Genomic DNA, 25,823 nt, shown 5'->3' on the forward strand with positions numbered 1-25,823 from the left:
GAAAAAAAAGCGTTTATCAATTCGACAAAGATTGATTCAGCAAAGATCGATTATTTGGAACCGATTTAATCAGTGGATCGATCTCTACGTCGTTTGGAAAATCGATTCGATAAGATCGATCTTTTTATAAAGATCGCCCAATCCTAGTTCGAGGGCATCAATCAATTCCTCTATCACTATCAGTTCTTCATCGCTGAAGCTTATCTAGTGTTTAGTTTCCAGATCGAGCAGCGTTTTTAGAATTGAAGTTCGGAGGTCGCAGAATCAACGCAACACTGCCAGTTGTCCTTTTTCCATCTTATTTTGATTCTAGAATGTTGCGGAGCCCATTGTGCACCGCAATGCTGGGTGAACCCACTGACCAATCCCCCCGTAGTATCGAAGACAGTATAATGACACGATGAGACAAAGTGACGTTTGCTTTGGAAAAAAACTATACCTTCATTGTGGTCTAGGGGATACGCTGAGAACTATTGTTTGCCGCCTTCCGTGCAGTAAGCGGATTGGCATCAATAACCAAAATAGTAGAAATTTATTCCGAACGTTTGTCGTTTGCCTGTATGGAAAACACTAAATATGTAAGTTCACACTGTTATCACTTACCTGTAGAATTAACATTGTTATATAATAAATTTACAGCTTTATAGCTGCTGCTAAGCAACTGAAAGAACGTGTTTCATTACCCCGGGTCGCGGTAACATAGAGTGATATTTTTAAGCGGCATAAATACAAATATTTTTTATGGTGTAAAAATGAAAATTACCGATATTACCTGTTATTGATTGTAAATTTACCGGTAATTCGGTAATGAAAAATGAACCGGTATTACTGGTAAAACCGGTAACGGTAAAACCGGTTAACAATCCCTAGTGGTGTCGAGAGAATTTGACTGTTTTATTCGATAAGACTTTGTGGCCTCCCAGTGCGATTCTTTTGAGAATCATCTCAAGTTCATCGTACACCACAAGGGGGAGGTACTCCCAGCTAATATGTCTTAAAGGATCCCAATAAACACTACCTCAATAAAAATTGACGCAAAAAATATCTTGTATTTTCAATTTTTAACACTTTTTTAAGTTTATTCGAACTAATTGAACTGTAAAATGTAAAAAAAATCATCTGAACGAAGTGCTTATTAGGGGCTGTCCACATACCACGTGGCCTACTTTAGGGGGGGTAGGGGGTACGTGAATATCCATGCTTGTCCATGGTGAGGGGGGTAGGGGTTATGAATAATGTCCACGTGGACACGCTTAATAAGTACAGGCAAACCTTTTTTTGTGCGGGGGATACGGACCGCATAAAAAAAAATCGTGCAAGACTTCACCAGTAGCTTTAAAAAATCGTTTTCGGTACACATTTTGAAAAAAACTTTTCCCAGAAAAAATAACTCAATTCCACGCCGTTCATCGTTCAATTTCCTTTTGTTTCCCTGCTTTACGACGGGACAGTTTGCCTTTTCGGTTGCGCGTGGCTGTTTTGTGCTTTTAGTTGCATGTCGAAACGTGTTGCTGTTGGAAACCATGTCATGCAAAAACTTAGAAAAACTTAGAAAACGATAACTTCGTCAAATATGCTTCTTTTCATATACCGCACAAAAAAAATCGCACAAAAACAGGTATAATATAAAAGAAGTCTGCAATTTTTTTTTAAATTTCCATCCTTAGTACTTCGTTTTACCTCCTGTTTGACATTCACATTACATTTTCCGTTGAACAGCTTCACAACACTTATACAGGGAAACTTCGATATAACGTACCCTCGTTATAACGTATCCTCGATACAACGTCACTCGATATAACGTACATTTTACCTCGATATAACGTACACATTTCCAAAGTGTAAAGGACATTTTTCATAAATTTTTGTTTTCTGATAGAACAATTAATTATCTGTATTGTGATGCTAAAACAAGTTTTGTACCTTCAATCAATCCTGAAATACGGCTGGTTTTGTGATTCCGGATTCTAAATGAATCAAGCTTTAATCAACAGTACGAAGGGAAACATCATGAGACAGGCTGGCTTCGTCTTCTGATTGCAGTTATTCATTAAATGTACTAAACAGCAACACAATCATGTATTATAGACTACGTTTGTGAGTACTTTATTATGCTTCGATATAACGTACAATTCGATACAACGTACAATTTTGAAAGTGAAATGTACATTATATCGAAGTTTACCTGTAGTTATCCAGTTTTCCTAAAGTTTGCCCTTAGCAATCGACCAGTATTCTCCAATCAGCCTTAGCTTGGCCCGGATATCATTTCTTGGGAACCAAAGTGGCGTTGTATTTCATAAACGTTTGTCCATATTTTATTAGTGAGAGATTGCCAAGACGGGTCAAAAAAGCATATAAACCCAAGCCAGAAAAAGTCAACATCTTTAGAAGGAACTCCTATACGAATAAACGAATCCTGGTTTATTGTTAGCTAGGAGTTACGAAAGGTTCATTTTTTAGTATGCAGCCATTAATTCGAAATTTTTTTTCGTATTTTCCTGGGCACTTTGCAGATCTAGCGAGGTATGTATTAATTTTGTTGCCCTGTAGTTTTTCCGGAAACAACAGCCTTGCAGTACGTTTCATCATCCATAACGACGCAACCGTATTTCATCAGCAAATTCTTGTAGAGCATCCTTAAGCGTTCCCTTGCTTCCAGATTTTACTTCGCATTACGGTTCAATACAACTTGTGTCTCAACATTTCTCAAACCATCCCTTCATTTGTTTTTTGAATTTAGGATTGCGAAGCTTGTGCCATTTTATGTGTTTTTCGGTGATATTCAAAAAAAAAATTATTCAAAAAAATCAATTTATATGCTCATACTGCTTTACGATTCATTATTTGCCAGCAAACTGCTATCTTTTTAATTAAATGGTTTTTGATTCTCCAAAAACTTTGTCAAATACCGAATTTCAATCAGACAGCAGGCTTTCAAGCTATGATTCTTTAAGAATCGGTTGCTATTAGAATTTGTCATAAGATATCATATAATATATTATATAATTGTAGCACGTGCCAATTCTAAGAATAATCTGCTCGAAACCTATAAGGGATGTTTTGATGCGAAATCCAACAACGGAAATATCAAGACTACATAAATGGAATTTGGATGAAACCGAATAGCGATACGATTCAACTATTAGGTAATGTTAGTGAAAAACCCAAAAACAGAAAAAACACGATCTCTAATAAAGCCAATTTTAATTATTTCCTGGATCCAAAAACATGCAAAAAATGTCCACGTGGACTTGAGATGAGGGGTCTAGTAAATGTCCACGCTTGTCCACGAAGGGGGAGTCTAAAATCATGCTTTTCTGTCCACGTGGTATGTGGACAGCCCCTTACTTGCGTTAGTAATTGCTTCCTAAAATCAATATTTGTTATAGGCCATATTTCTGCTCACAGAAAATTTTCTTATCTTCTACAATTTTTGTTCTATATTTTGTCAAACAGCCATTCCATGCCAAACCGATATAGTTGTTCTCAGATTTCCGTGAAAAGTGGTAGCTTTGTTCCATATCGTAAAATATCTTTTCAGTGTTTTTTTAATTTTTTCATTTTCAATCGAGCCATAAGTCGGGCTGATAAAAAAAAAAGTAAAAAAAAATATCCAGAGCAGAAAATGAAGATAAATTACGCTTTCCTAGATGTGCATGATGAAAAATATCAAATAGCTAATTTATTTCTAAATAATTATTTTACATACATCTTTTCAAAGGTCTAATACTACCATTTTCGAGCATATTCGATATTGAGGTGCTGTTTGTTTCCAATGTCTCAACTAGGGATTTTAACCGGTTTTACCGTTACCGGTTTTACCGGTAAGACCGGATCATTTTTTATTACCGAATTACCGGTAATTTCAGAATCAATAACCGGTGATTTCGGTAATTTTCATTTTTACAGCTAGAATAATATTTGCCTTTGTGACGCTTTGAAATACTACTCGAGAGTCAAAATAAGATCGAAAAAACCCAACTGGCAGTGTTGCGCCGATTCTTCAATGTCTGAATTATTTGAAACTCTAAAAATTCGGAAATTGAAATCTGAAAGTTCAAAAATTGCTTTGAACACGAAGCACAGGATAAGCTTCAGCGATGAAAATCTGACAGCGGTAAGAGAATTGACTGATGCTCACGAACCAGTTTTGGTCGCTGTTGAACTGCTATGCCGGAAGAACTGCACCCTTTATGATGTCAGATTGCAATTTATGCTAGAACAGCTATCGGAGCAACCATCAGAAATTTCGGAGCAGCTGCTTGAAGTCTGTTACCGATCAATTAATTATTGTCGGTCACGATGAGTTGTCTTTCAATGTTTTCTGTTTAGTATGTAAGTCAACCCTACGTGAGTCCGGCAACGATGAGCTGAGAAACCAAGCTGTCAACGTTGACAGTCACAACGGGAGGAAGTTTCAGCAGCGACTGGAGAAAACGGAAGAAGAAAAACGGAAAAGTAAAAGCAGACGCCTTTGGTTCTGGAGCCAGGAAGCGATCCGAACCAAGGAAAAATTGAAAGAAAACTGACTTAAAAGTTCAGGAAGCGTTGATAGAAATCTGAAGTCAAAGTTGAATATGAGCTGAAGTCAAAGTTGAAAGAGAGCTGAAGTTTAAGTTTAAAGAAGAAGAAAAAAGAGTGATAGAAAAGCTAACAGAAGTAAAGCGAAGTGGAAATACGTGGAGTGCAGTCGGGCAGTACGACTAAAGCCGTATTCAACAAGTCCTCATTGAAAGGACTGTATAAAAACGTTTCGTATATGCAGATTTGTTTGCCTATATAAATAATCATTCTGCTCGTGATCGAGACACAATCAATGATTATTTCGGCGTCTTCTATCAAACGTCACGGACTGCAATGATCAGGCAGACATTTGAAATCGTTCGTAACTTGATGAAATTTAACAATTATGGTATTGATTCAGTAGCTGGACAACAGTAGGGAAAAAATCCACTGGACGTTTCAGAATCTGCAGAACAGTTGAGCATCAAGGAAAAACTTGAACCACGGTTGCAGCAATCAAGGATATCAACATCCAGTCCAAGCTCAACGTCTATAAACGGATTGATAAAACCCGCAGACAAGAGTTTTTGTACAGAGGGCGTTAGAGGCAAATACGTGAAAATGGTATTCGATGCTCTTCGTACTGTACGCCCAACAAAGTAGCAAAAACTTCTTGTAAACCAATCATTATCAATAAAAGCCATTTCATCCAGCAAATGGTTCATTTAGAAGTTTTTTTTTTTACCGGTAATTTACCGGTTTTACCGGTAATGGAAGGTTCGTTACCGAATAACCGATTATTTAAATTTTGGCACGGTAATGCAATCCCTAGTCTCAACCTTGGTATGTTACAAACATAATTTTATTTCAAAATCATTTCACAAAAGCACATTGTTCACTCTGCGATTGATACAAAGCGACGCCGAGCGACAGTAGCCGCAGCACTTCGCACTCAATGGAAGGACTCTTCGCAAAACAATAGCTGTATTAAATGTGATACAAAACAAATAACCGAATCGTTTTATCGATGCTCTCGGTGAACACAAATATTTTCGCATGGTCTTTCGCTATATGGAATGGGCGCGGGGTCAGAGAGTGTGCGAATGGGGAAATCTGTGTCGGATTTAATTGCTCTTTTCAAGCGTTGTCCACCGCTTTCAAACAATGTGAAAGCGTGGGGGCGGGGGGCTGGAGTGTACACTGATGTCCTTGTTCGTCTTTTATTTTTTGGCGCCCGGACAGGGATCGTTCGAAACTGTTCGGACACAATGAAGCAACTGATGCGAGAGCAGCACTCGCATTGTTCATGTTTGTGTGTTAATTAATCGGGCGCAGCGGGTCTTGATTTGCATTGTTGTTGGTTCGCTTATCCGTGAATTCTGCATATTTCGTGTGCACTGTTTGCTATGTTGGTCCTTGTGTGACTTATTTACTGAGGAAGTAATTCTCAACGAGTTTTAATTAGCATTTTCCTTATTGTCCCGAACACCGGGAAAGTGTAATTAGGCGGGATCATGTCCCAACACAAACAGGAAATTCTATAATAGCTCCACCTTCCGGTTGGCCATCGTTGCAAAGAGCATCCACTGAATACAACCTGTTTCCTTTTCGGCTCGTGAAACGGTTAGAGTGTATATAAGGATCTACAAAAACTAAAGTCAAAATTAAACTACCATCTGGTCAACGACACTTGCGCTACTTCAGGCTGAATTTCGGAGATTGCGAAAAGCCACGGGATCCCAAGCACAAATCCTCAGCCGTTTCGGCTCAAACGTCACGCAAATCATACATCACAAGTGGCCGTCCCGTTCCCAATTCCCGAGTTGTGCCAGCTGGAAACCACTTCAGATGCTAAATATTGACAGAAGTCATTAAACGACTTTTTTTTGTGTTCATGTGTTTCGTCTTTTGTTTTTCCATTCTTCTACAGGGATAAAAAAAAAACTCCGATTACAAAAGCAAAGCATGTACCCATCGAGTGCGCTCGACAGCGACAGCAAAAGTGCATATTCTGGATATTGTTTCATGCTTCGATTCATGCGCATTGATGTTATGTGAGTAGATTACTTACACATGTGTCATTCACTTTCTGTCGCTGGAGGGCAATGTGTGATACCTTGCAGTGACTTATACTAACTTATGCTAGCTTCAAACGGTTGCATTATGCGATGGCGTTCAATGAGACGGAATGGTGACTTCAGGAATTCAAGTGTTTTGTTTCATTGCATTTGTTTTTTGTTGAATCATTATTTTCTCTGTACACGAATTCGAACATAGGAACAATATATAAATTTAAGAATAGTGGCAAGATGAAATAATAAACGAAACTTAGAAAAAAATTATAAGTTATGAGGCTTATGGTTTAATTATTCGTCAATTCAACGATGGTTTTTTCCGAATTGTCCCTCGGAAATTATCACATTTACTACATTAGCTTAGACAACAACAGCCTGTGCGAATGCTTCTCCTTGTCCAAGTTCATCCCAAGTTGATGGTCCCATGTTGGTGGCACTCCGAACGACTCATTGCTCATTCACGAGGCGTTCGCTTTCGCGGGTGGAACAATAGCGAAATTAATTTCATCCTGTTTTACCATAATTCATTCATTTATTATCCTATTTTATATCCCCCAAACACATCCCACTCACCACCAGTCGGGTGGGCACTGTGAGTGAATATTAAAGAATGGCACGCTGCCGCGGGAAATCACACGAACTTTGCCGCGGAAATGAAATGTCACATTGTTTAAATAATGGAGCCCATTCATCGCTGTTGAAAAAAAGAAAAAATGAGGCCGGGTCCAGGGAGGTGGCGGTGATGTTGACGTTGACGACATCGCACCCATGCGGGAAATAAATGCACGCGGTGTGACAATACTAGGAAACAAATGTAGAAAAAAAAGCGAGGAGAGAAGCTTTTTATCAGCTCAACCGAAAGACAAACACAAACTTTGACTCGCTAACTGTGTTTGACTTTTTTCCGGCCCCGACCCGGTGATAATGCCTCAGCCTGCGAAAGGTTGGCTATTTTTGTATCCCCGGTGTTTTTACCGGGCCACGTGCAAACACAACTCCAGCCAATGAATGCGGAGAGATTGGCCCTTTATTCGATAAAGTGATTCACGCTGACTGTTGATGATCTGGGCAACGAGCTGAGTGGAGTCCTTTATCTAGACGGACGCTTGTGTATGCTTTTTTCCTCCCCGACACTGTCCCATGCCGTCAAAGTGGTGATGTTTCGCCCATTCAGCGATAAGTTTTATGATGTTTGAACAATAATTGATATTATTTTCCTCTTGCTCTCTTTTGCGACGCACCTCTTGTTTATTCTGCCGGAATCGAAAGAAAACATATCGAAACCGATGAGAACTGTCAATCGAATAATGGTTCCAAACCGGCGATAGTTTTGAGATACACAATTATCGGAAGAGAAGCTTTATCACAAAATAAATATTCGGTGATCAATGGTGTATGTTTTCTTGGTTCTGCCGAAGAATAACCTTTTGGGTGGAATCATTTATAGCATTAATCACATTCAGTTACATTCTGGATTATTTGTTGAGACCACTCTCGTTAAAGAGTTCTCAGTATGGATGACTGGCAAATTACGATAGTAATATCTTCTTCTTGAATGGCGTTAACGTTTCCTGTGGAACTTTTGCCGTATCAACGTTTTTACTAACTAGCGTCATTTGCCAATACTAAAGCCAGCGCTACACGATGCTACGAACACCCTCGAATGCTGGACGCTCGATGATTCGACGCATCGTGTAGTCGACTGACAAGCTACGAACCTCCAATGTCGAGTGTCGAATATTCGCGTTGGAAGGTAATCCGTTCGTTGTGGATTACCTTCCAACGCGAGTGGCACGAGTCAAAGGATTTTTGTCATTCGTTGATTCGGCACACGATGACATTCGATACACTTATACACGATTCGTCCGAATCTATCTTTGACAGATTGGTTTGTTTACAAGTTTTAGATGAAGGAACTATGAAATTGATGCATAAAATTCAAAATATTGCAGTTTAATAATGTTGATTTCAAGCATTTTTAATTTACAGCCCGATATCAGTACAATTACTACGGCAGCACGGTATCAGTGGATGATTCGTCGAATTGTAAGAATAACGTTGATTACTATTTTCTAAATTTTTACTCATCGCTGTGATGTTTCATGACATCAACATTAAAGGGTGTGTCACATTAAATTGCATCACAGAAAAAACGCTGTAGAAATTTAATTCTTAGGAATTATATCTTCAGCTTTCGCTTATAATCAGATAAGAGTGTATAGATCACGTTGGCCATGCTTCACTGTCAATTTTTCGTAAATTTGGAAAAATGTCGTCGAACGAAAAAGAGCGTCGTGAATTAATCCTGTGCACTCATTTCGAGAATCCGGAGTTGTCACATCGGGACATCGGTAAGATGCTGGGAATCGTCCAATCCACGGTCAGCAGAGTACCTAAAACGATACTTCGAGAATCTAACCATCGACCGGATGGTGAAGAACGACAAAAATGGATGCTCCGTCAGTGAAAAAGATCACAAGCGCGTAGTTAAGCAGTTTAGACGTGATCCGAGAAGTTCGGTCCGGGATGTCGCCTATAAGCTGAATTTGTCAAGTTCATTCGTACAGCGGACCAAGCAGCGGGAGGGCCTGCGTACATACAAGATTCAGAAGGCTCCTAACCGCGACGAAAGGCAAAACATGGTGGGGAAGACGCGAGCCCGGAAGCTGTACACCGAAATGCTGACGAAGCCGCATTGCCTGGTAATGGACGACGAAACCTACGTCAAAGCGGACTTTCGTCAGCTGCCGGGCCTGTTGTTCTTCTCCGCAGAGGACAAATTCAGCGTTCCGGAGGAGATTCGCAAGCAGAAACTATCCAAGTTTGCCAAAAAGTACATGGTGTGGCAAGCGATCTGCTCTTGCGGAAAGCGGAGCGCCCCCTTCGTGATGACCGGCACGGTAAACCGGCAGATTTACCTTAAGGAGTGCCTACAGAAGCGCTTACTACCACTATTGAAGCAGCACGAGGGCCCGACCATCTTCTGGCCGGATCTCGCTTCGTGCCACTATTCAAAGGACGTGTTGGAGTGGTACGAAGCCAACGGGGTCACCTTCGTGCCAAAGGAAATGAACCCGCCCAACGCGCCGTAGCTTCGCACAATAGAGAAATATTGGGCGATTATGAAGCAGGCCCTCCGGAAGAACCCAAAAGTTGTCAAATCGGAGGCGGACTTCAAGAGAAAATGGATTTCTGTTCAAAAAAAAACTACAACCTGACGTTGTACAGAACCTTATGGACGGGGTAAAGAGGAAGGTGCGAGCATACGGGCTTGGGCTCGAAGTATGAATAAAAAGAAAATGCCAAAAGTTGTTTAATAGTTTTTATTTTATTGTCTAAAATTTTCAAAAGGATCAGTCTACTGGGCGAATTTCTACAGCGCTTTTTCCGTGATGCAATTTGATGTGACACACCCTTTATTTGAATTGAAGAGACAACAACTTCATATCTTTATTATTTATAAGGATAATAACTTTTTTTTCCCGAAATTTAATTTACAAACTGTGTTTTGACATAGAACTACGACTTTCAGAAAGATTTCGCAATTTTTACTGCAAATGAATTTGGATCATTTGCACACTAATCAATCGGAAATTCTTAAAGACTTGTTACAATTTGAACTATTTAAAATGATGAAAAAAATTATTGAAAGCATTCCCATTTTCCCATACATTTCTTCTACCGATTTGTATGCTTACCTTCCCGTACCATCAATAACGAACAACTGATACATTCGTTTCTGACCGTTTTCAATTTATTTGGTATAAAAAAGTCATCCGCGATTAGGAATCACAGTCGCGAGCGAGCTAACCAGAATCAACATATTTAGGCAGTAACCAGGTATGCTAGAAAGGTGTTCGCGTTAGTGTTAGTAAATAGCGTGCGAAATTGCCTGGATTTGCATGGATTTTTTTTATTTTTTTGTAAACTAATAAATAATTGATATATATTCATTCCTGAATAGTTTCATATTTGATATAGAAATATGTATTTCACGATTTCATATTTATTTTATACCAACGTTTCTCTACAGTAGTCTGATACGGATGACTTAGCATGGTATGCCTTGTTGACAGCGTCCATAAACAATAACTTGAAACATTGACGATACCGATACGATACCGTTGTTTCCAATCTTCAGAAAGGTCCCGAGGTATCCAGACTTGGACAAACAAATAACTATTAACATTCTTTAAAGGGCAACGCAGACAAATCTTAACGAAAATAGTAAATCGCCTGAACGTTACCATGAGGACCCAATGCATCATTGAACTTCCGATCATGTTCGTACACTTCACAACTCTTTAGGTGTTTCTTTAGGTGTTTTATTCGGTTTTTTACACCTAACAGCCTTAACAGCCTGCAATCCGATATGTTTTTGTTTAAATTCATTGTTTTGCTGGAATGTGATTTTTTGTGACGATACCAACATAAAAACGGTAGGAAAGAGGATTCCAGAAAATGTATGTAATCTTTGAATGATGTAAAAGCCAGCTTGAGCTTTCCGGTTGCACAGAATCCCGCCCAAACCATGTACGAGCCTACACCAAAATTCCAGGTTGAAAAATACTGTTCCTCCTTCCGTAAATCACACCAGTCACCATTGAAACCATCAGGACCATTCAAGTTGAACTTTTCTCCGACAGTGAAGATAACCTTTTCATTGAACAACTTTTCGTATGGTAGAAATGTATTCTTCTGGAAACATTCTTCGTCATAACATACCATGCCCCACTGTCGGTTTATGAGAGCTTTGACAAAACTCAGACGAGTTCCGATGTGAGATGGTGTATAGAAATACTATATAGAAACTTTAACCTTTTAAGCCCTCTTTATGTGAGGATTTTTTACCAAAACTTGACGAATTGTCACCCGAGAAACAATTAAATTGAAATATTGCTTTATTTGCATAAGTGATTTTGAAGTATTCGAAGCTGTTCTAACTATTTCCTGCTTATCCCGGCCAGAGAGCTTCGATTTACATGGAGCTCTCGCCTTCTTACCGTATCCTTGAGGATTCGCCGAATAATTTAGCACCACTTGATGGGATCGTCCAATTCGACGAGCAATTTCTCTGATACCAATATTTTCTTGGTGAAATGCATCGATTTGTCTTTGTTCTCTCTCCGGGAGTACTTCTCCCTTCGGAATTTGCCAGATTTATTGATCAAAAAAACTAAAACAACGGAAGATGTAATTGGTCTTATAGAAACTTGACGACAAAAAGACAAAATTTTCCCTTTTTTTTTAAAAAGGCTTTTTTGAAAAAAATCATAGCTTTTGAACAACTGGACCGATTCAGGTGCTCGATCTATCAAATTGAAGCTAATGACCTAGTCTTCTTTGAAAAAATATTACTGTTGCGAAAGATTTTGATTTTGATTTTTGTAATTACTGATTGTGTTAGTTTTTAATAGTTTTCTTGGTCTTATACTGCCGTTCTACGCATAGTTGTCCCATGTTCCAAAATCAGCAACTGAGAAAAACGCAATCGAAGTTTTCGCGCATATTTGTCTACCAAAAGCTATAAGCATTTCAATTTAGCAATACACCGGGTTTTTTATAAGCACTATACTATTGTTTATTGAAATGTGACGAGATCCCCTCTCTGAATCAATCAAATTTGATTACGGGTTTAAAAATTCATGGTGGGACTGTTATGCCTAGAATATCAACATGGGACAATTGAACTTGATGTTGTTTTTTGATATACTGGGAACAAACAAATTTTTTTTTGTGTTTTTTCGAAAGATTATGCATAGAAACATCGTTTTATGAAGAAATGAGTGATCTGCAACACCTTCGCAGAATATAAATCTCATTGTTATTAGGCATTCGCTAACAAGGTGTACACGTGTTCTGTTAAACTTTTTCTTATTTGTTTGAGAATTAGTTCGTTCTTCCAAACCAGAAATGAGTGCATTAGGTCTGCTGAAAGTGTGACATGAAATTCTTGTACTTGAAAAATACAAAAATACATGGTGAGACAGTTATGAATAGAATATCAACATGGGACAATTGAACTTGTTGAAGTTGGGAATAAGCTTTATGTTTTTTTTGTGTTTTTCCGTAAGATTATGCATAAAAACAACGTAAATGAAAATCGTCAAAAGGTAACATGGGACAACTATGCGTAGAACGGCAGTATAGAAGTTGGACAGAGTGTATATCCTTAATTTGCACTTATATATCATATATCATAGCAGAAATCATCGGTAGCGATTGGTAAACTTGAATCATTCATGTAACTTTATGTTAACACGTTAAGCCCCGGAGCGTTTTCACATCATCAGTGTCGGTCCCAGCTCTCAAAGATATTTGTTGTATGAATAGAAAATAATCAGAAATTCGACTAGAAAGTAGTCACATTTTGTGAAACATCCGAAAACAAACCATATATATATTTTTATTTTCGTATTTTGTAGCTGTCAATCCCAGTCAGTCAGTACTATCCTACCGAAAAGCTCAACGTCGGCCCCTAGGGACCGACGCTGAACTTAACGTGTTAATTTATTTCCAGGAGAAGCATCTATTCAGTCGACATTTTTGAAGGACAAAATTCACGCGCTTTCTGAATTAAAATAAGGCAATAGTTATTATTTAGTTTTTCCCCCGAGCTCAATTTTGTGAGACAAATAATTGGAACAACGGGTTTTAATCAACGAAATTTATAAATTTGATAGATTCTACGAACAAAATATCGTGATTCTGCACGCTGTTTTATCTGTGTGAGTAATCTTCGTATACGATACAAAAAAATATATCTCACCTGTAGTATATGTCAAATCACGTTGAAGCCGATGAAGACCCAACGAATTTAGACAGTTATCAGGTATGCTATAAAGGTCCTCGCGCTAGTATTAGTAAATAGCGTGCGAAATAATGTGCAATTTGTGAGAAATTTTAAACGAAATTATAACTCACTTGTTCTCCGAGTTCAATTTTGTAAAAATAGAACATACAGAGAAACGGGTTTATATCACAAAATTCATAAATTTGTGAAAGTTTCTGAGCATAACACTGCACGCTATTTTATAGGCGTGAGTAATTTTCGTGTACGATGCAAAAAATCTAGCTCACCTGTAGTGTATGTTGACGTAGACCAATGTAAATAGAATACCAGATATATTACATCACCACACACTCTTCAACACAAAGAAGTTAATTTTATTACATTGTACAATTGTGATGTGGAAAATAATTTCTGCCTTTTTTCTCTGCCTTCCACTACATGCAAAAAGCGGGGAATATATATGCCTGGTATTCTATTTACGTAGGACGTAGACCCGACAGCGACGTCTTAAGCCGGGATGCCAGAACATCTTTCATAAACTTGCCAAGTTACAAAAAAAAAAGATGAAGGGTCTGGGCCTAGAGGCACGGACGGAAACTTGACGTAGGTTTTTGAAGAGGTTTTGTAACTGTTCAGATATCCGTTAATTTAACTCGTTCAATACTCCAAATGGTGGCTCTATAAAAACCATTTGTTATATTAACTGAACTGATCTTCAAGAGGATTATAAGAGTTGTACTGACAGAAAGAACCTGGGACCATTAATTATTAATCCACTCTATTTTCGTTAGTAAACTGTTGTTAAAAATCCTTCATGATAAAATCGTCTCCATAAAAAATTTAATCGTTCGGTCGCCTTTTTTCTTTAATTTATTTAACACGTTGACTGCCACGTCAGTCGTCGGTGACTGACACCGAGCTTTCCGTTCAGGCCGCGTCAGTCACCGGTGACTGACAGTATAAAATATGATGATAAAGGTAGAAATTTATCTAATTTTTTTTTCGCATAAATTTTACTGTCGAGCAGAAATACCTTCTTACGACAAAAAACGATATCCCTAATACGATCAAAAATTTCCATCGAGTAAATTCTAATTTTCCAGTATTGCGCTTCGCATAGTTGTACTATGATATCAGCGCGTGGCCTGACGGGAAAGTCGCTATAAAACCGCGTGGCACTCAACGTGTTAATTTAGCTGAATACGAGAAGAAATCATCATCTTATAATTCATTCTTAAGCTTAAGTTTGAATAGCTAGCTTTCCTCGGCGATATTATCCTTGTTATCCTTAGATATTTCATGACCGTGAGTACTCTATTGTGAAGTTTGTGAGGATTACACAGTGAAGTGATCCCAACGAGTGATGTTTATTGTTATGGAAGGAAAAGGGGAATGGACGAGTGGATTTAGGGAAGTGTAGCTGGCTAAACAAAACCATTAGTACTTTTTGATAAGATGTCCAAAACTTTCCGAAATGAAACTTTGGAGATAATAGAGTGTTCACCTGTTCTTTGATTCTGATAAGTGCGTACCATGTGCAAATGTAGAATAATTATCACTTTGTTCGTCACGAAAAAACTTGTGGGAACGAATAAAGAAACTAGATTAAGGAGTAGCGATGGACAAGCAGTTCTCTTTGATGAACGGCTTAGTCGCTAACCGACCATCCAAGTGAACCAGTTCTTTTGAACCGTTTTTGAACATTGAATGTTAGCTGGAACCCAATATGAAGCTACCTCACAACTATTCATGTTCTGGCATTGATATCTTTGGATAACATAAGAAATTGTCTAATCTAAATGGAATTATTTTTTGTGAACTACTGGGGAAAGAAAAGGTGCTTCTTCGTTAAAAATTTTTTGGTAATATTCATGCGTTCAGCCAACGTAATCAGTTTATTCGGAATTAGTTCATGTGACGAACTATCGTTTTCTTAAAAAGTAACAACCGTTCGTTAAATTTTTTTGGCGAACTAGTTCTTTCGTATCGTTCCTGAAGCCCGAATTGAATACAAACATGTCGTTTTTTGCTTTTCTCCCACAGCGCAAGCAGCGAATAAAATCTAAAAAAACATAGCTACTTAATTCGCTAAATTATTTTCTCGTTTCACTATCGTTACCCCCCTATATAGAAATCAAAGACGCAGTCCTACGTCAATATGCGTTGGCAGCGGTGGGATTCGAACTCACGCCTCCAAGGAGACTGGTGCCTTAAAACAGCGCCTTAAACCGCTCAGCCACGCTACCTGTTGATAACAAGGTGAGGGCTAAAGGGTGTGTCACATCAAATTGCATCACGGAAAAAACGCTGTAGAAATTTAATTTATAGGAAATATATCTTCAGCTTTCGCTTATAATCAGATAAGAGTGTATAGATCACGTTGGCCATGCTTCACTGTCAATTTTTCGTAAATTTGGAAAAATGTCGTCGAACGAAAAAGAGCGTCGTGAATTAATCCTGTGCTCTCATTTCGAGAATCCGGAGTTGTCACATCGGGACATCGGTAAGATGCTGGGAATCGTCCAATCCACGGTCAGCAGAGTACTAAAACGATACTTCGAAAACCTAACCATCGACCGGAAGGTGAAGAACGGCAAAAATGGATGCACCGTTAGTGAAAAAGATCACAAGCCCGTAGTTAAGCAGTTTAGACGTGATCCGAGAAGTTCGGTCCGGGATGTCGCCAATAAGCTGAATTTGTCAAGTTCATTCGTCCAGCGGACCAAGCAGCGGGAGGGCCTGCGTACATACAAGGTTCAGAAGGCTCCTAACCGCGACGAAAGGCAAAACATGGCGGGGAAGACGCGAGCCCGGAAGCTGTGCACCGAAATGCTGACGAAGCCGCATTGCCTGGTAATGGACGACGAAACCTACGTCAAAGCGGACTTTCGTCAGCTGCCGGGCCTGTTGTTCTTCTCCGCAGAGGACAAATTCAGCGTTCCGGAGGAGATTCGCAAGCAGAAACTATCCAAGTTTGCCAAAAAGTACATGGTGTGGCAAGCGATCTGCTCTTGCGGAAAGCGGAGCGCCCCCTTCGTGATGACCGGCACGGTAAACGGGCAGGAAATGAACCCGCCCAACGCGCCGTAGCTTCGCCCAATAGAGAAATATTGGGCGATTATGAAGCAGGCCCTCCGGAAGAACCCAAAAGTTGTCAAATCGGAGGCGGACTTCAAGAGAAAATGGATTTCTGTTCAAAAAAACTACAACCTGACGTTGTACAGAACCTTATGGACGGGGTAAAGAAGAAGGTGCGAGCATACGGGCTTGGGCTCGAAGTATGAATAGAAAGAAAATGCCAAAAGTTGTTTAATAGTTTTTATTTTACTGTCTAAAATTTTCAAAAGGATCGGTCTACTGGGCGAATTTCTACAGCGTTTTTTCCGTGATGCAATTTGATGTGACACACCCTTTACAACATACGTTTTCTGAATCGCCTAATTTCTACCACGCTTCATGAACAGATGATGGAGGGGAACCAGATAATCTAATTCCACTGCCTGTCACTAGGCTAATGGATCTTAAGAACATCAATAATCTAAATCATCTATCATCCAATCGTACCAAAGCCGTATACAGACGGCGTCAGGCGCCATGATGAACCAAGTGACTGCCGTATATAGACGGCACCCGTCGCGAATGGGTTACAAAGTGTCTCTTGTTTTGCTGTCTCATATTGCTCTTATATTGCTATGGCATATATATTATACACAAACTCGCCTCTCGCATGAGCTAATGCTATACCAATATGGGCGGATAGCACATTTTTTGTCACTTTTAAGCTCATTTGATGTAATATTTGAGGATGTCAAAAAATGTGCCTCTCTTTTTCGGAGAAAACAATTTATACCATTTTTAAATGTGTAGTTTTTGTTTTGAAATATGACGTTGAATGGGAAATATTTGTGTACAACTATCCCTTTAGGAATTTTTGAATAAATTTGTTAGAAACATAAAACTTAGAGTAGTGCGGGGCAAAGGTGCGTACGGGGCGAAAGTGCGCATTGGCCTTATTGAAGCAAACGAGCATAAAATTTCGACAACAGTGTATTCGTTGGATACATTATTACACCAGTAGCTCACACATATAGACAAGATACATTTCATGAAAGTGGCAAAAAGTTATGAGGTAAAAAGAGTTTTGCGATGTTTTGATCTATTTTTTTCAGTTTTGGAGATCATCAAGGAAACCTTCATTCTATAGTAGATGATAGTGCGTATTCGTTTTTGTGAAAAAGTTCAAGAGCTTTTTTAAAAAAAATCGATTGGTTCAAAAATTGCTTGTGGGGCGAAGGTGCGCAGTGGCTGTGGGGCAAAAGTTCGCACACCACTGGACAAAACTATCTATGATATGACTCTCAAAGATTTACGTCGTCTGACGTTTGATTCTGCGGAAGCCAACAACCTCCAGCACGAATTCAATCAAGTTGCAAAACTGGCAGAAAGAGATTGGGATTCTAGCTTCATGAGGAACCATCGTCTGTCTCTTCGAATTCCACAACAGCGCAACGAAACAACAGCGCTCCAAGGCATAGCGTCAGAATCCTCAGAACCAAAATCCAAGATGAGGAAGAAAAATAAACAATTGCTTAAAAATAATTCAAGATGAGTTTCAAATGAAAACTGTTTTCATTTTCCCCATGCATTCAATCCAATAACGGTTATGTTTCGTTTATGTTTATGTTTTCACAATCAACTTCAAATAACTATCCTTTTTCTCAACAATGAGTTTCAAATAAATCAAGTGAAGGTAACTATGTATTTATAAACTTGATCTATATTAATAAAAATGATTTGGTGTCCGTTCCTCACGATTTAACTCAAGAACGAAGCAAAGGATTCAATCAGTCAGTATCAGGATTGATGCGTCTTAAGGTGGAAACAGAATGCCCCGTTGTGCGTTGCTTCTCATCAGCTGTCATTGCTTGCGTTTTGTACTAAAACATTCGCCCGACGCAGTCTGTTGATTTGCAGTCATAATCTAGCATTCGCGTCTCCGCTTTTCATGTAAACAAAAACAAAATAAAATTCGTATGAAAATCTTATTCTTGTTGTGTTCACGGATCAATTAATGTTTTTAAAAACAATGAAAATGAATGAAAATTAGCCTTTCTATGTCAAACTAGTATTCTATTTAAATGAAAAACATTTTTGTTTGATGAAAAAATGATGAAAAAAATTAAGCAACAATGTTGGAATTGTTTAGCCATATGGTTGAATGAAAGTCAGAAATACGTGTTTCAAGTAATCAAATAACATGATGTGAAAATTTTCATTCAAATTTTAGAATTTAAAAACCGACTTCGTGTCTTCTAATCTGATAGAGATTACACTAACGAGTTTTGGACCCAAATTATGGCCCTAATTTGAAGTTGCCACCAGACGTCGACATTATGCCACTGTCATCGCGAATTCTGCGCAAACAGTTTAGAACAAATGTTAGCGTTTAGTACAACGATGCTAATGACGCAACGCATTATTGTGTTCGACTAAATGGAAACACACATATTGAAAATGAAGTGTCAAAGCACAATTGTCGCAACGCGACGCATAGCGCGGCATTCTGGTCCCACCTTTGGCCTACATCAGGTTTGTATGTCAAAAAAGAAATTATATCCCGCTAGTATAAATTATGTATTATTTTCATAAAAATAATTTCTGTGGGAACTTGAGTGTTCGAATTGATTTATATCAATATATCAATTGTGGGTGGGACAAAGTTCGCCGGGTCAGGGTCAGTTTGTTAATAAAAAAGAATTCTGTTTCAAATGTTGGACATTTTCAGATATCTTATATTGTCAGTCTCCTCCGTCCCAAAACTATGGGGCAAAAGTACGCATTTGCCATTTTGTATTAGGCTGTCAAAAAAGTCCTGCGGTATTTCCGCGAGGTGTCGTTGTAAGCGCGTAGTTCTAGTTGTATTCATTGTATCGAGTCATACTATAGCTTGTTGGAAAGGTATTTTTGCGCGCTATATAGTCCTTGACAGTGTTTTGTTTGGTTAAGTCGTTCGTGAGTTATAGTGTCGCAAATATGGAGCAAAATAAAGAGAAAATCCGACATATTTTACAGTACTACTATGACAAAGGCAAAAATGCATCTCAAGCTGCCAATAAAATTTGTACAGTTTATGGACCCGATACAGTTTCCATTTCCACCGCACAACGATGGTTTCAACGTTTTCGTTCTGATGTAGAGGTCGTCGAAGATGCGCCACGCTCCGGAAGGCCTGTCGTCGAAAATTGCGACAAAATCGCTGAATTAGCCGAGAAAGACCGGCACAGTAGCAGCCGTAGCATCGGCCAAGAGCTGGGGATAAGTCATCAAACCGTTATTAACCATTTGAAGAAGCTTGGATTCACAAAGAAGCTCGATGTATGGGTGCCACACACGTTGACGCAAAAAAAAATCTTTGACCGTATCGACGCATGTGAATCGCTGCTGAATCGCAACAAAATCGACCCGTTTCTGAAGCGGATGGTGACTGGCGAGGAAAGTGGGTCACTTACGACAACGTGAAGCGCAAACGGTCGTGGTCGAAGCCCGCTGAAGCGGCTCAGACGGTGGCCAAGCCCTCATTAACGGTCAGGAAGGTTCTGCTGTGTGTTTGGTGCGATTGTCAAGGAATAATCTATTATGAGCTGCTTCCCTATGGCCAAACGCTCAATTCGGACCTGTACTGCCAACAACTGGACCACTTGAAGGTAGCACTCATAAAGAAGAGGCCATCTTTGATAAACAGAGGCCGCATTGTCTTCCATCAGGACAACGCCAGGCCACACACTTCTTTGGTGACGCGCCAGAAGCTCCGGGAGCTCGGATGGGAGGTTCTTTTACATCCGCCGTATAGTCCGGACCTTGCACCAAGTGACTACCACCTGTTTTTGTCCATGACGAACGAGCTAGGTAGTCAGAAGTTAGCCACAAAAGAGGCCTGTGAAAATTGGCTATCCAAGTTTTTTGCCAATAAGGAAGCGAGCTTCTATAACAGGGGTATTATGAAGTTGGCATCTCGTTGGGAACAAGTCATCGAAAAAAACGGCGCATATTTGACTTAAAACAGATGATTGTAACTAATTTTATGAACAAATGAAAATTCAAGGACGCAGGACTTTCTTGACAGCCTAATATTAAAATATGTTTTTGTCTACCTACAAACAAAGCTCGTCAAATTCTTGTACTACGTTCCGAAGGTAATATATATAGTTAAAATTTGGTAGGCAAATTGAATTTTATTTGCTTTTATTTCAAGAGTTATTGGACGACAACAATTAGATGCGCACCTTTGCCCCCCCCCTACTCTACTGCTAGCTTATTCAAAGAATCTTCCATCGCAAATTACAACCTTAACCCATCTTTCAAGCAGTACACGGATTCCATACTGTTAGAAGTCTGATTGATTCAATACGATCCACTTTTTAATTTCATTCAAAAATCGAAACCGCTCTTCATAAAGTCCGACGCCATGGATCGGAACGGATAGTAATCTGAGAAAGCAATGCCTAGGGAATATGGAGGGTGAGAGAATATATCTAGAGAATTCTTTATAGACCCATGAACATGTGGTCAGGCGTTATTATGCTGTAAAATTATCCTGTCTTGTCTGTTCTCACATTCCGGTAGATTTTACTTCAGAGAAAAATTATGTTCAAAAATATTAGTTTTAGACCATTCAGTATTAGTGTCTTCCTATGTTCTTTATCAAAATCATCGCTCATATTCTTTTTCGTAATCATAATCAATTCAATCATAAGCGTTCAGCTTACCTGTGGATTGTATTCTTTATAACAAGCAAACGATGATTATAAATCCCTAAAGACATACTGTAAAGCTGAACATTATAAAAAAGACTGTTGAATTTAATAATTGCATTGCACCAAACTGAAAATCTTGATTCAGTCTCAATAGTTAAAAGATATAACGTTAATAAATTTCATTTTCTAGCTTGAAGCAATTCGTTATCAAGACCGGGTTTTTTTCTGTGGAACACATATCGCTCGTCATTTTTTATGTTTTTGACATTTTCAACAATATCATTTTGTAATGTTTCCTATTAGAGATCTCAGGCACACACAAATTTTGTGGATGTCAAGAACTACGATCTGCGGAGATCATTGATTTTTTGTTCTTAGCTTTGTTTTATTCATTTTGTTACCTTGGCAAATCACAATGTTATAAATGGCTCAAAAAGTTGAAAGGTTTAATTATGATGTGAGGATCGAGGAATATTGAAAACCACCGGAAGCGTTTAAACACATCGAATTGCAAACATTATTGGATGAAACTTTTAAAAGCGAACGTTACCGAAAACAATTGAATGTGTTGAACCGTGCTCTGCTCTGAAAACAATACAACACAAAGTGATTTTTCTTGAAAACAACGCCCCGTCACATTGACCAGTCAGAGAAACGGTTGAGCTACTTAACACGTCACATTCCCAAAACCTCCGAAAAAAACTATGGCACGAGTCAATCGACATGCCAACAGCCACAGCAACTTCTCTAAACGTGATTCGACGATTTTCACGATTTTATTCAATACATCATCGCTATCTGTTGTTAACGAGCTGGTGCGTCCAGAGCGAGTTTCGTCATAATGAAAATAAATTTTAAAAAAATAATAAAAGTGGTACAAATTTTCTCGAGACGGAAGAGAAGATGCCTTCCTCGTCTCCTAAGAGGTTGTTCCACTTTTATTTCTTTTTTTTACTCAGAGCAGACATCTTATGAGAAAAATTGCATTCATGTCATAGTCTATCTTGCCAATAAAGGTTTGATCTCTTTGACTCACTAATAATATGACGAATTGGTGCTAACATGAACAGTATACTATAGGTTTGCTCCTGGATAAGCTGAAAACCAACAAAATAAATCATATGATTTTTAGTGTAAACATTCTCGTACCTTGCAAAGTCCGAAATGAAAAAAGGGATGTGTTATTTTTTCTTTGACACACTGTGTCTAATATGAAATATGCGTTGAATGCTTTATATTACACACCAAAATGCCCATAACTTTATTCAAAAATAAGAAACTCTACCAAAAATGTATCGCAATGAACCGGTCTCTTCGCCGCATTCCATCGCAATCTTATTCCTGATACAGACAAAATCTGTAATATATTCTGTGCCATGAAACACAAAACAGAATGACAATTTTGTTTATAATCATTCAATTGAAAATCCTCAATTGCCATCTTCATAATAGTAATGAAAACAACTGCTCAACGCCAACCGCACGGAATGATGTAAACAAAAGCGAACCAACTCTGAACACTTATCACAACCTCTTCTTTTTACAAATTATTTACATAACAACTGCACTGCCTTACACCCCATAAAACATCGGCTGCATGTTTTGTTGCTGCTTCGCTAGTGCTGACTCCACTCTAATGTGGTGTTACTCAACATAATCCAGTTACCTCCGCATTAGTGAACAAATTAAAAAGAAGCACAAAGTTTTGAAAAAAACATAAAATATGTTTTCTCCCCCTCTCAGGATTTTTTCTTCCACCACTCTGTTTACCAAAGAAGTTAGTTGACGGCTTCCAACGGAAAATTGAGTTTAAAACAAACACCCCAAATTAGATCACGATGTAAATTGTAGCGAAAAATCAAACTTCAACCAGTCGAACAATTGATGTCGTGAACATCCCCCTGCTCTCCTTCTCTCTCGTATCCGTATCTGGCGCACTATGTACATTATCCCGGAATTCCACACCCCTTTTGTGTATCCCAGCCCACCAGAGAGTACAAATGTGGCAACAATAACGCCCAAATTGTTCCCTAATCAGTGGGTCGTGGCAGGAATTCATAAAAACCAAACGGGGGTGCAGATAAGCGGGAAAGTGTTTCCACGCGCGCGTTCTAGTTTTGATTTTTCTTCCCGTCTTTCCGATATACTCTCATCCCCTTGGATCACGCGGGTCGATTAAACCTTCCACACTTCCCCTAGCGACGGTGGTTAAGATACCCGGGAAGGGGTGTCGGGTGGTGGGAGGATTCGGAAAATAAAAATCAGTTTATCGCGCTTCACGGAGAGGGTGCGATGTTCCATCGTGGGGTTAGAAAAGCTGTGAAATTTCACGGCGGCGGAAAGTATCTATGACAATTGCGATAAGATTAGTGAGCGTGAGAAGTATGATTAGTTAGGATAAGCAGCGTAACAATAACCGTTTATTTGTGGCATTATAGGAGTATTTTGTTTTCTTTTTTTACAGAGCACTTCACATGAAGGAACACCCGGACTACAAATATCGCCCCCGAAGGAAGCCCAAAACGTTGGTAAAATCTCCAACGCAAACAAACGCTGCGAGAGGCTCATCACCTGCGTCCTCCAAAGAGTCCCTTCGTTCACAGTCGCCCCAAAGCAAATCACCGTACAATCCTTCCCCACTGACCGCGCCGATCGGAATCCCACCCGGCATCTTCCCTTCCTATCACTTTGCGTACGATCTTCATCAGAAAGCCTTCTGGAACCTCTACGCACCCCACCTGCTCTCCTCAATGGTTCCATCCTACAGTGTCCCCTCACATTCCCCCCATCCCCTAGCCTACATCAAACCATCCAAATCGTCACCGCCTTCCCCGATCGCACCGCCCTCTCCGATACCTTCGAGCAACGTCATCTGACCAACACCGCTGCGCTACAGTGCTGAACATAGCGTCTAAGATCAGCCCTACGCAAAACGCCACGAAGCATCACCCCGAAATGTGTCCGATCTCCGGTTGCAAAACTTGCGCCGACACTATTTTAAATAGATCAGTTCTCTCGTTATCCCCCAAACCGGAATATAGAAACAAAAACAAGGTAGTAAAAAACCGAAACTCTAATCAGTCAGTGTGAACTTAGGGCTTTGTTTACGGAAACGAGACGAACGATAAGATTGTATATTTTTGTGATAAGCTCGGGCAGCAGAAGGGATGAAAACAACAGTAAAAATTTCATCATATCATATCAACATCCATCGCGTGGAAAAAGAGACCGAGTTCCACCAATAAACCCAAACATGAGGTTAATTTAAAGCAGCAATTAGTTGTATATCTAGGAAGTATCGAACCGTGGAAAACGCTCAAATTTGTTCATTGATTTTACAATGATTCAGTTCATCGCCAGCTTCGAAAGTTCAAAATTGTTATTGAGATAAAAACACTTAGTTAAATTTAGTTTTTATGCGAATGCGTTGATGGTGTGACATATTTCGAGAACCTTCTCGGAGAGCAATCGAGTTTCAGTTGAAGAAAAAAGGAGGCAACTACCAGTGCTTATATGTTTATTTTAAGGGAGTGCAATAGACGAGTTTTCGGTACTAAAATAAATTAGCTGATTATACTGAGAGCAAAAAAAAACACACAAAAATAACGATAGATGGTGTAAATAGTTTATAATCAAGACAGATCCTGCTAGAAGGAGGTATCAAATAAATCCGTTATAAATCTTTATAGTTGTTTAAAAAGTGAACCAGTGCCACGTCAGGCACTATCTGCCGATAATGTTTTATCTGGCGGGAAAATACTGCATATGATTACGTACATACATTATCTAAACTATAAAATATATGTAACTGTGAGCGCTCAGTGGATTGGAACTGCTCAAATTCTCATTGAGTTTTACATTTAATAATAAAAAATGTCTGAAAAAAAAATGCAACTCTTTTGAATTCGCCATCCGAAAATATATTTATACTTTTCTAAAGACGATGTTGCAAGGATGGTGTAACATTTACCCGAAAGAAGAATTTCCCCGAATGTAACTAATACACGAATGCGTCAGGTACCCGAACGCAACATTTACCTCAATGTAACGAATGAGGAAGTGACTTTTATATCAATTAATTATGAATTTGAATATGGTACGGAATTTGATGTTTACATTTGACGAATTTCACGCCAACTCGACTGGACGTCGGCAGCACCATCTCAGATGGTAGTGAAACGTTTTTTTTGAAAATTGAAATTCATTTTTCTCGAAAACATATGCTTTTAAAATTCTGAAAGAAATAGATAGAAATAGCCTTCAAAATTTCCAACGAGTTTTCCATACATCGCAGGATGGGCACATTTACATGGAAAATGTTTCTCGAACAACGTTACATTTTTTGTAGAAATTATCGCATTTTAAATGCTCTGCTAACTTTTCTCTATTTAGAACATGTCAAGAACATGTCAAACGTAAGAATATACACACAAAAATGTTACGAGCAAAACATTATTTTTTTCAAGAGTCTTCATACAAAAATGACATATATTCCAAAAACTATAAAAAATAGAAAGTTGATGTCTTCGACAAAAGTTTATATTTTACCAAGATCTAAAACTTTGTCGAATACACTATATCGCTATCTTGACTTTAAACAAAATTAGGATAAGGCGTCGTGCACAAATTACGTAACGCTAAAAATCCGGATTTTTATTTCGTAGTAAATAAATGAGTGTTTCTTCATGTTTCTTG

The 25,823-nt window shown here is 38.8% G+C and overlaps 1 protein-coding gene and 1 non-coding gene across 2 annotated transcripts in view; one reads left to right on the plus strand and one right to left on the minus strand.

The window, feature by feature from the left end:
- The window catches only part of LOC129771530 (transcription factor sox-3-like), a 45,353-nt gene extending 20,394 nt beyond the window's left edge, over positions 1-24,959 (plus strand). The window contains exon 2 of the mRNA XM_055775277.1: positions 23,593-24,959. Coding sequence (XP_055631252.1) covers positions 23,593-24,004 — 412 coding nt within the window. The 3' untranslated portion in view covers positions 24,005-24,959. The remainder of the gene's footprint in view (positions 1-23,592) is intronic.
- On the minus strand, positions 15,539-15,620 carry Trnal-aag (transfer RNA leucine (anticodon AAG)). Its single transcript has one exon. It is a non-coding gene; the product is annotated as a tRNA-Leu (tRNA).
- Positions 24,960-25,823: the final 864 nt, after the last annotated feature.

The sequence above is a fragment of the Toxorhynchites rutilus genome, chromosome 2, assembly GCF_029784135.1.
Source record: "Toxorhynchites rutilus septentrionalis strain SRP chromosome 2, ASM2978413v1, whole genome shotgun sequence".
In the NCBI taxonomy this organism is placed as follows: Eukaryota; Metazoa; Arthropoda; class Insecta; order Diptera; family Culicidae; genus Toxorhynchites; species Toxorhynchites rutilus.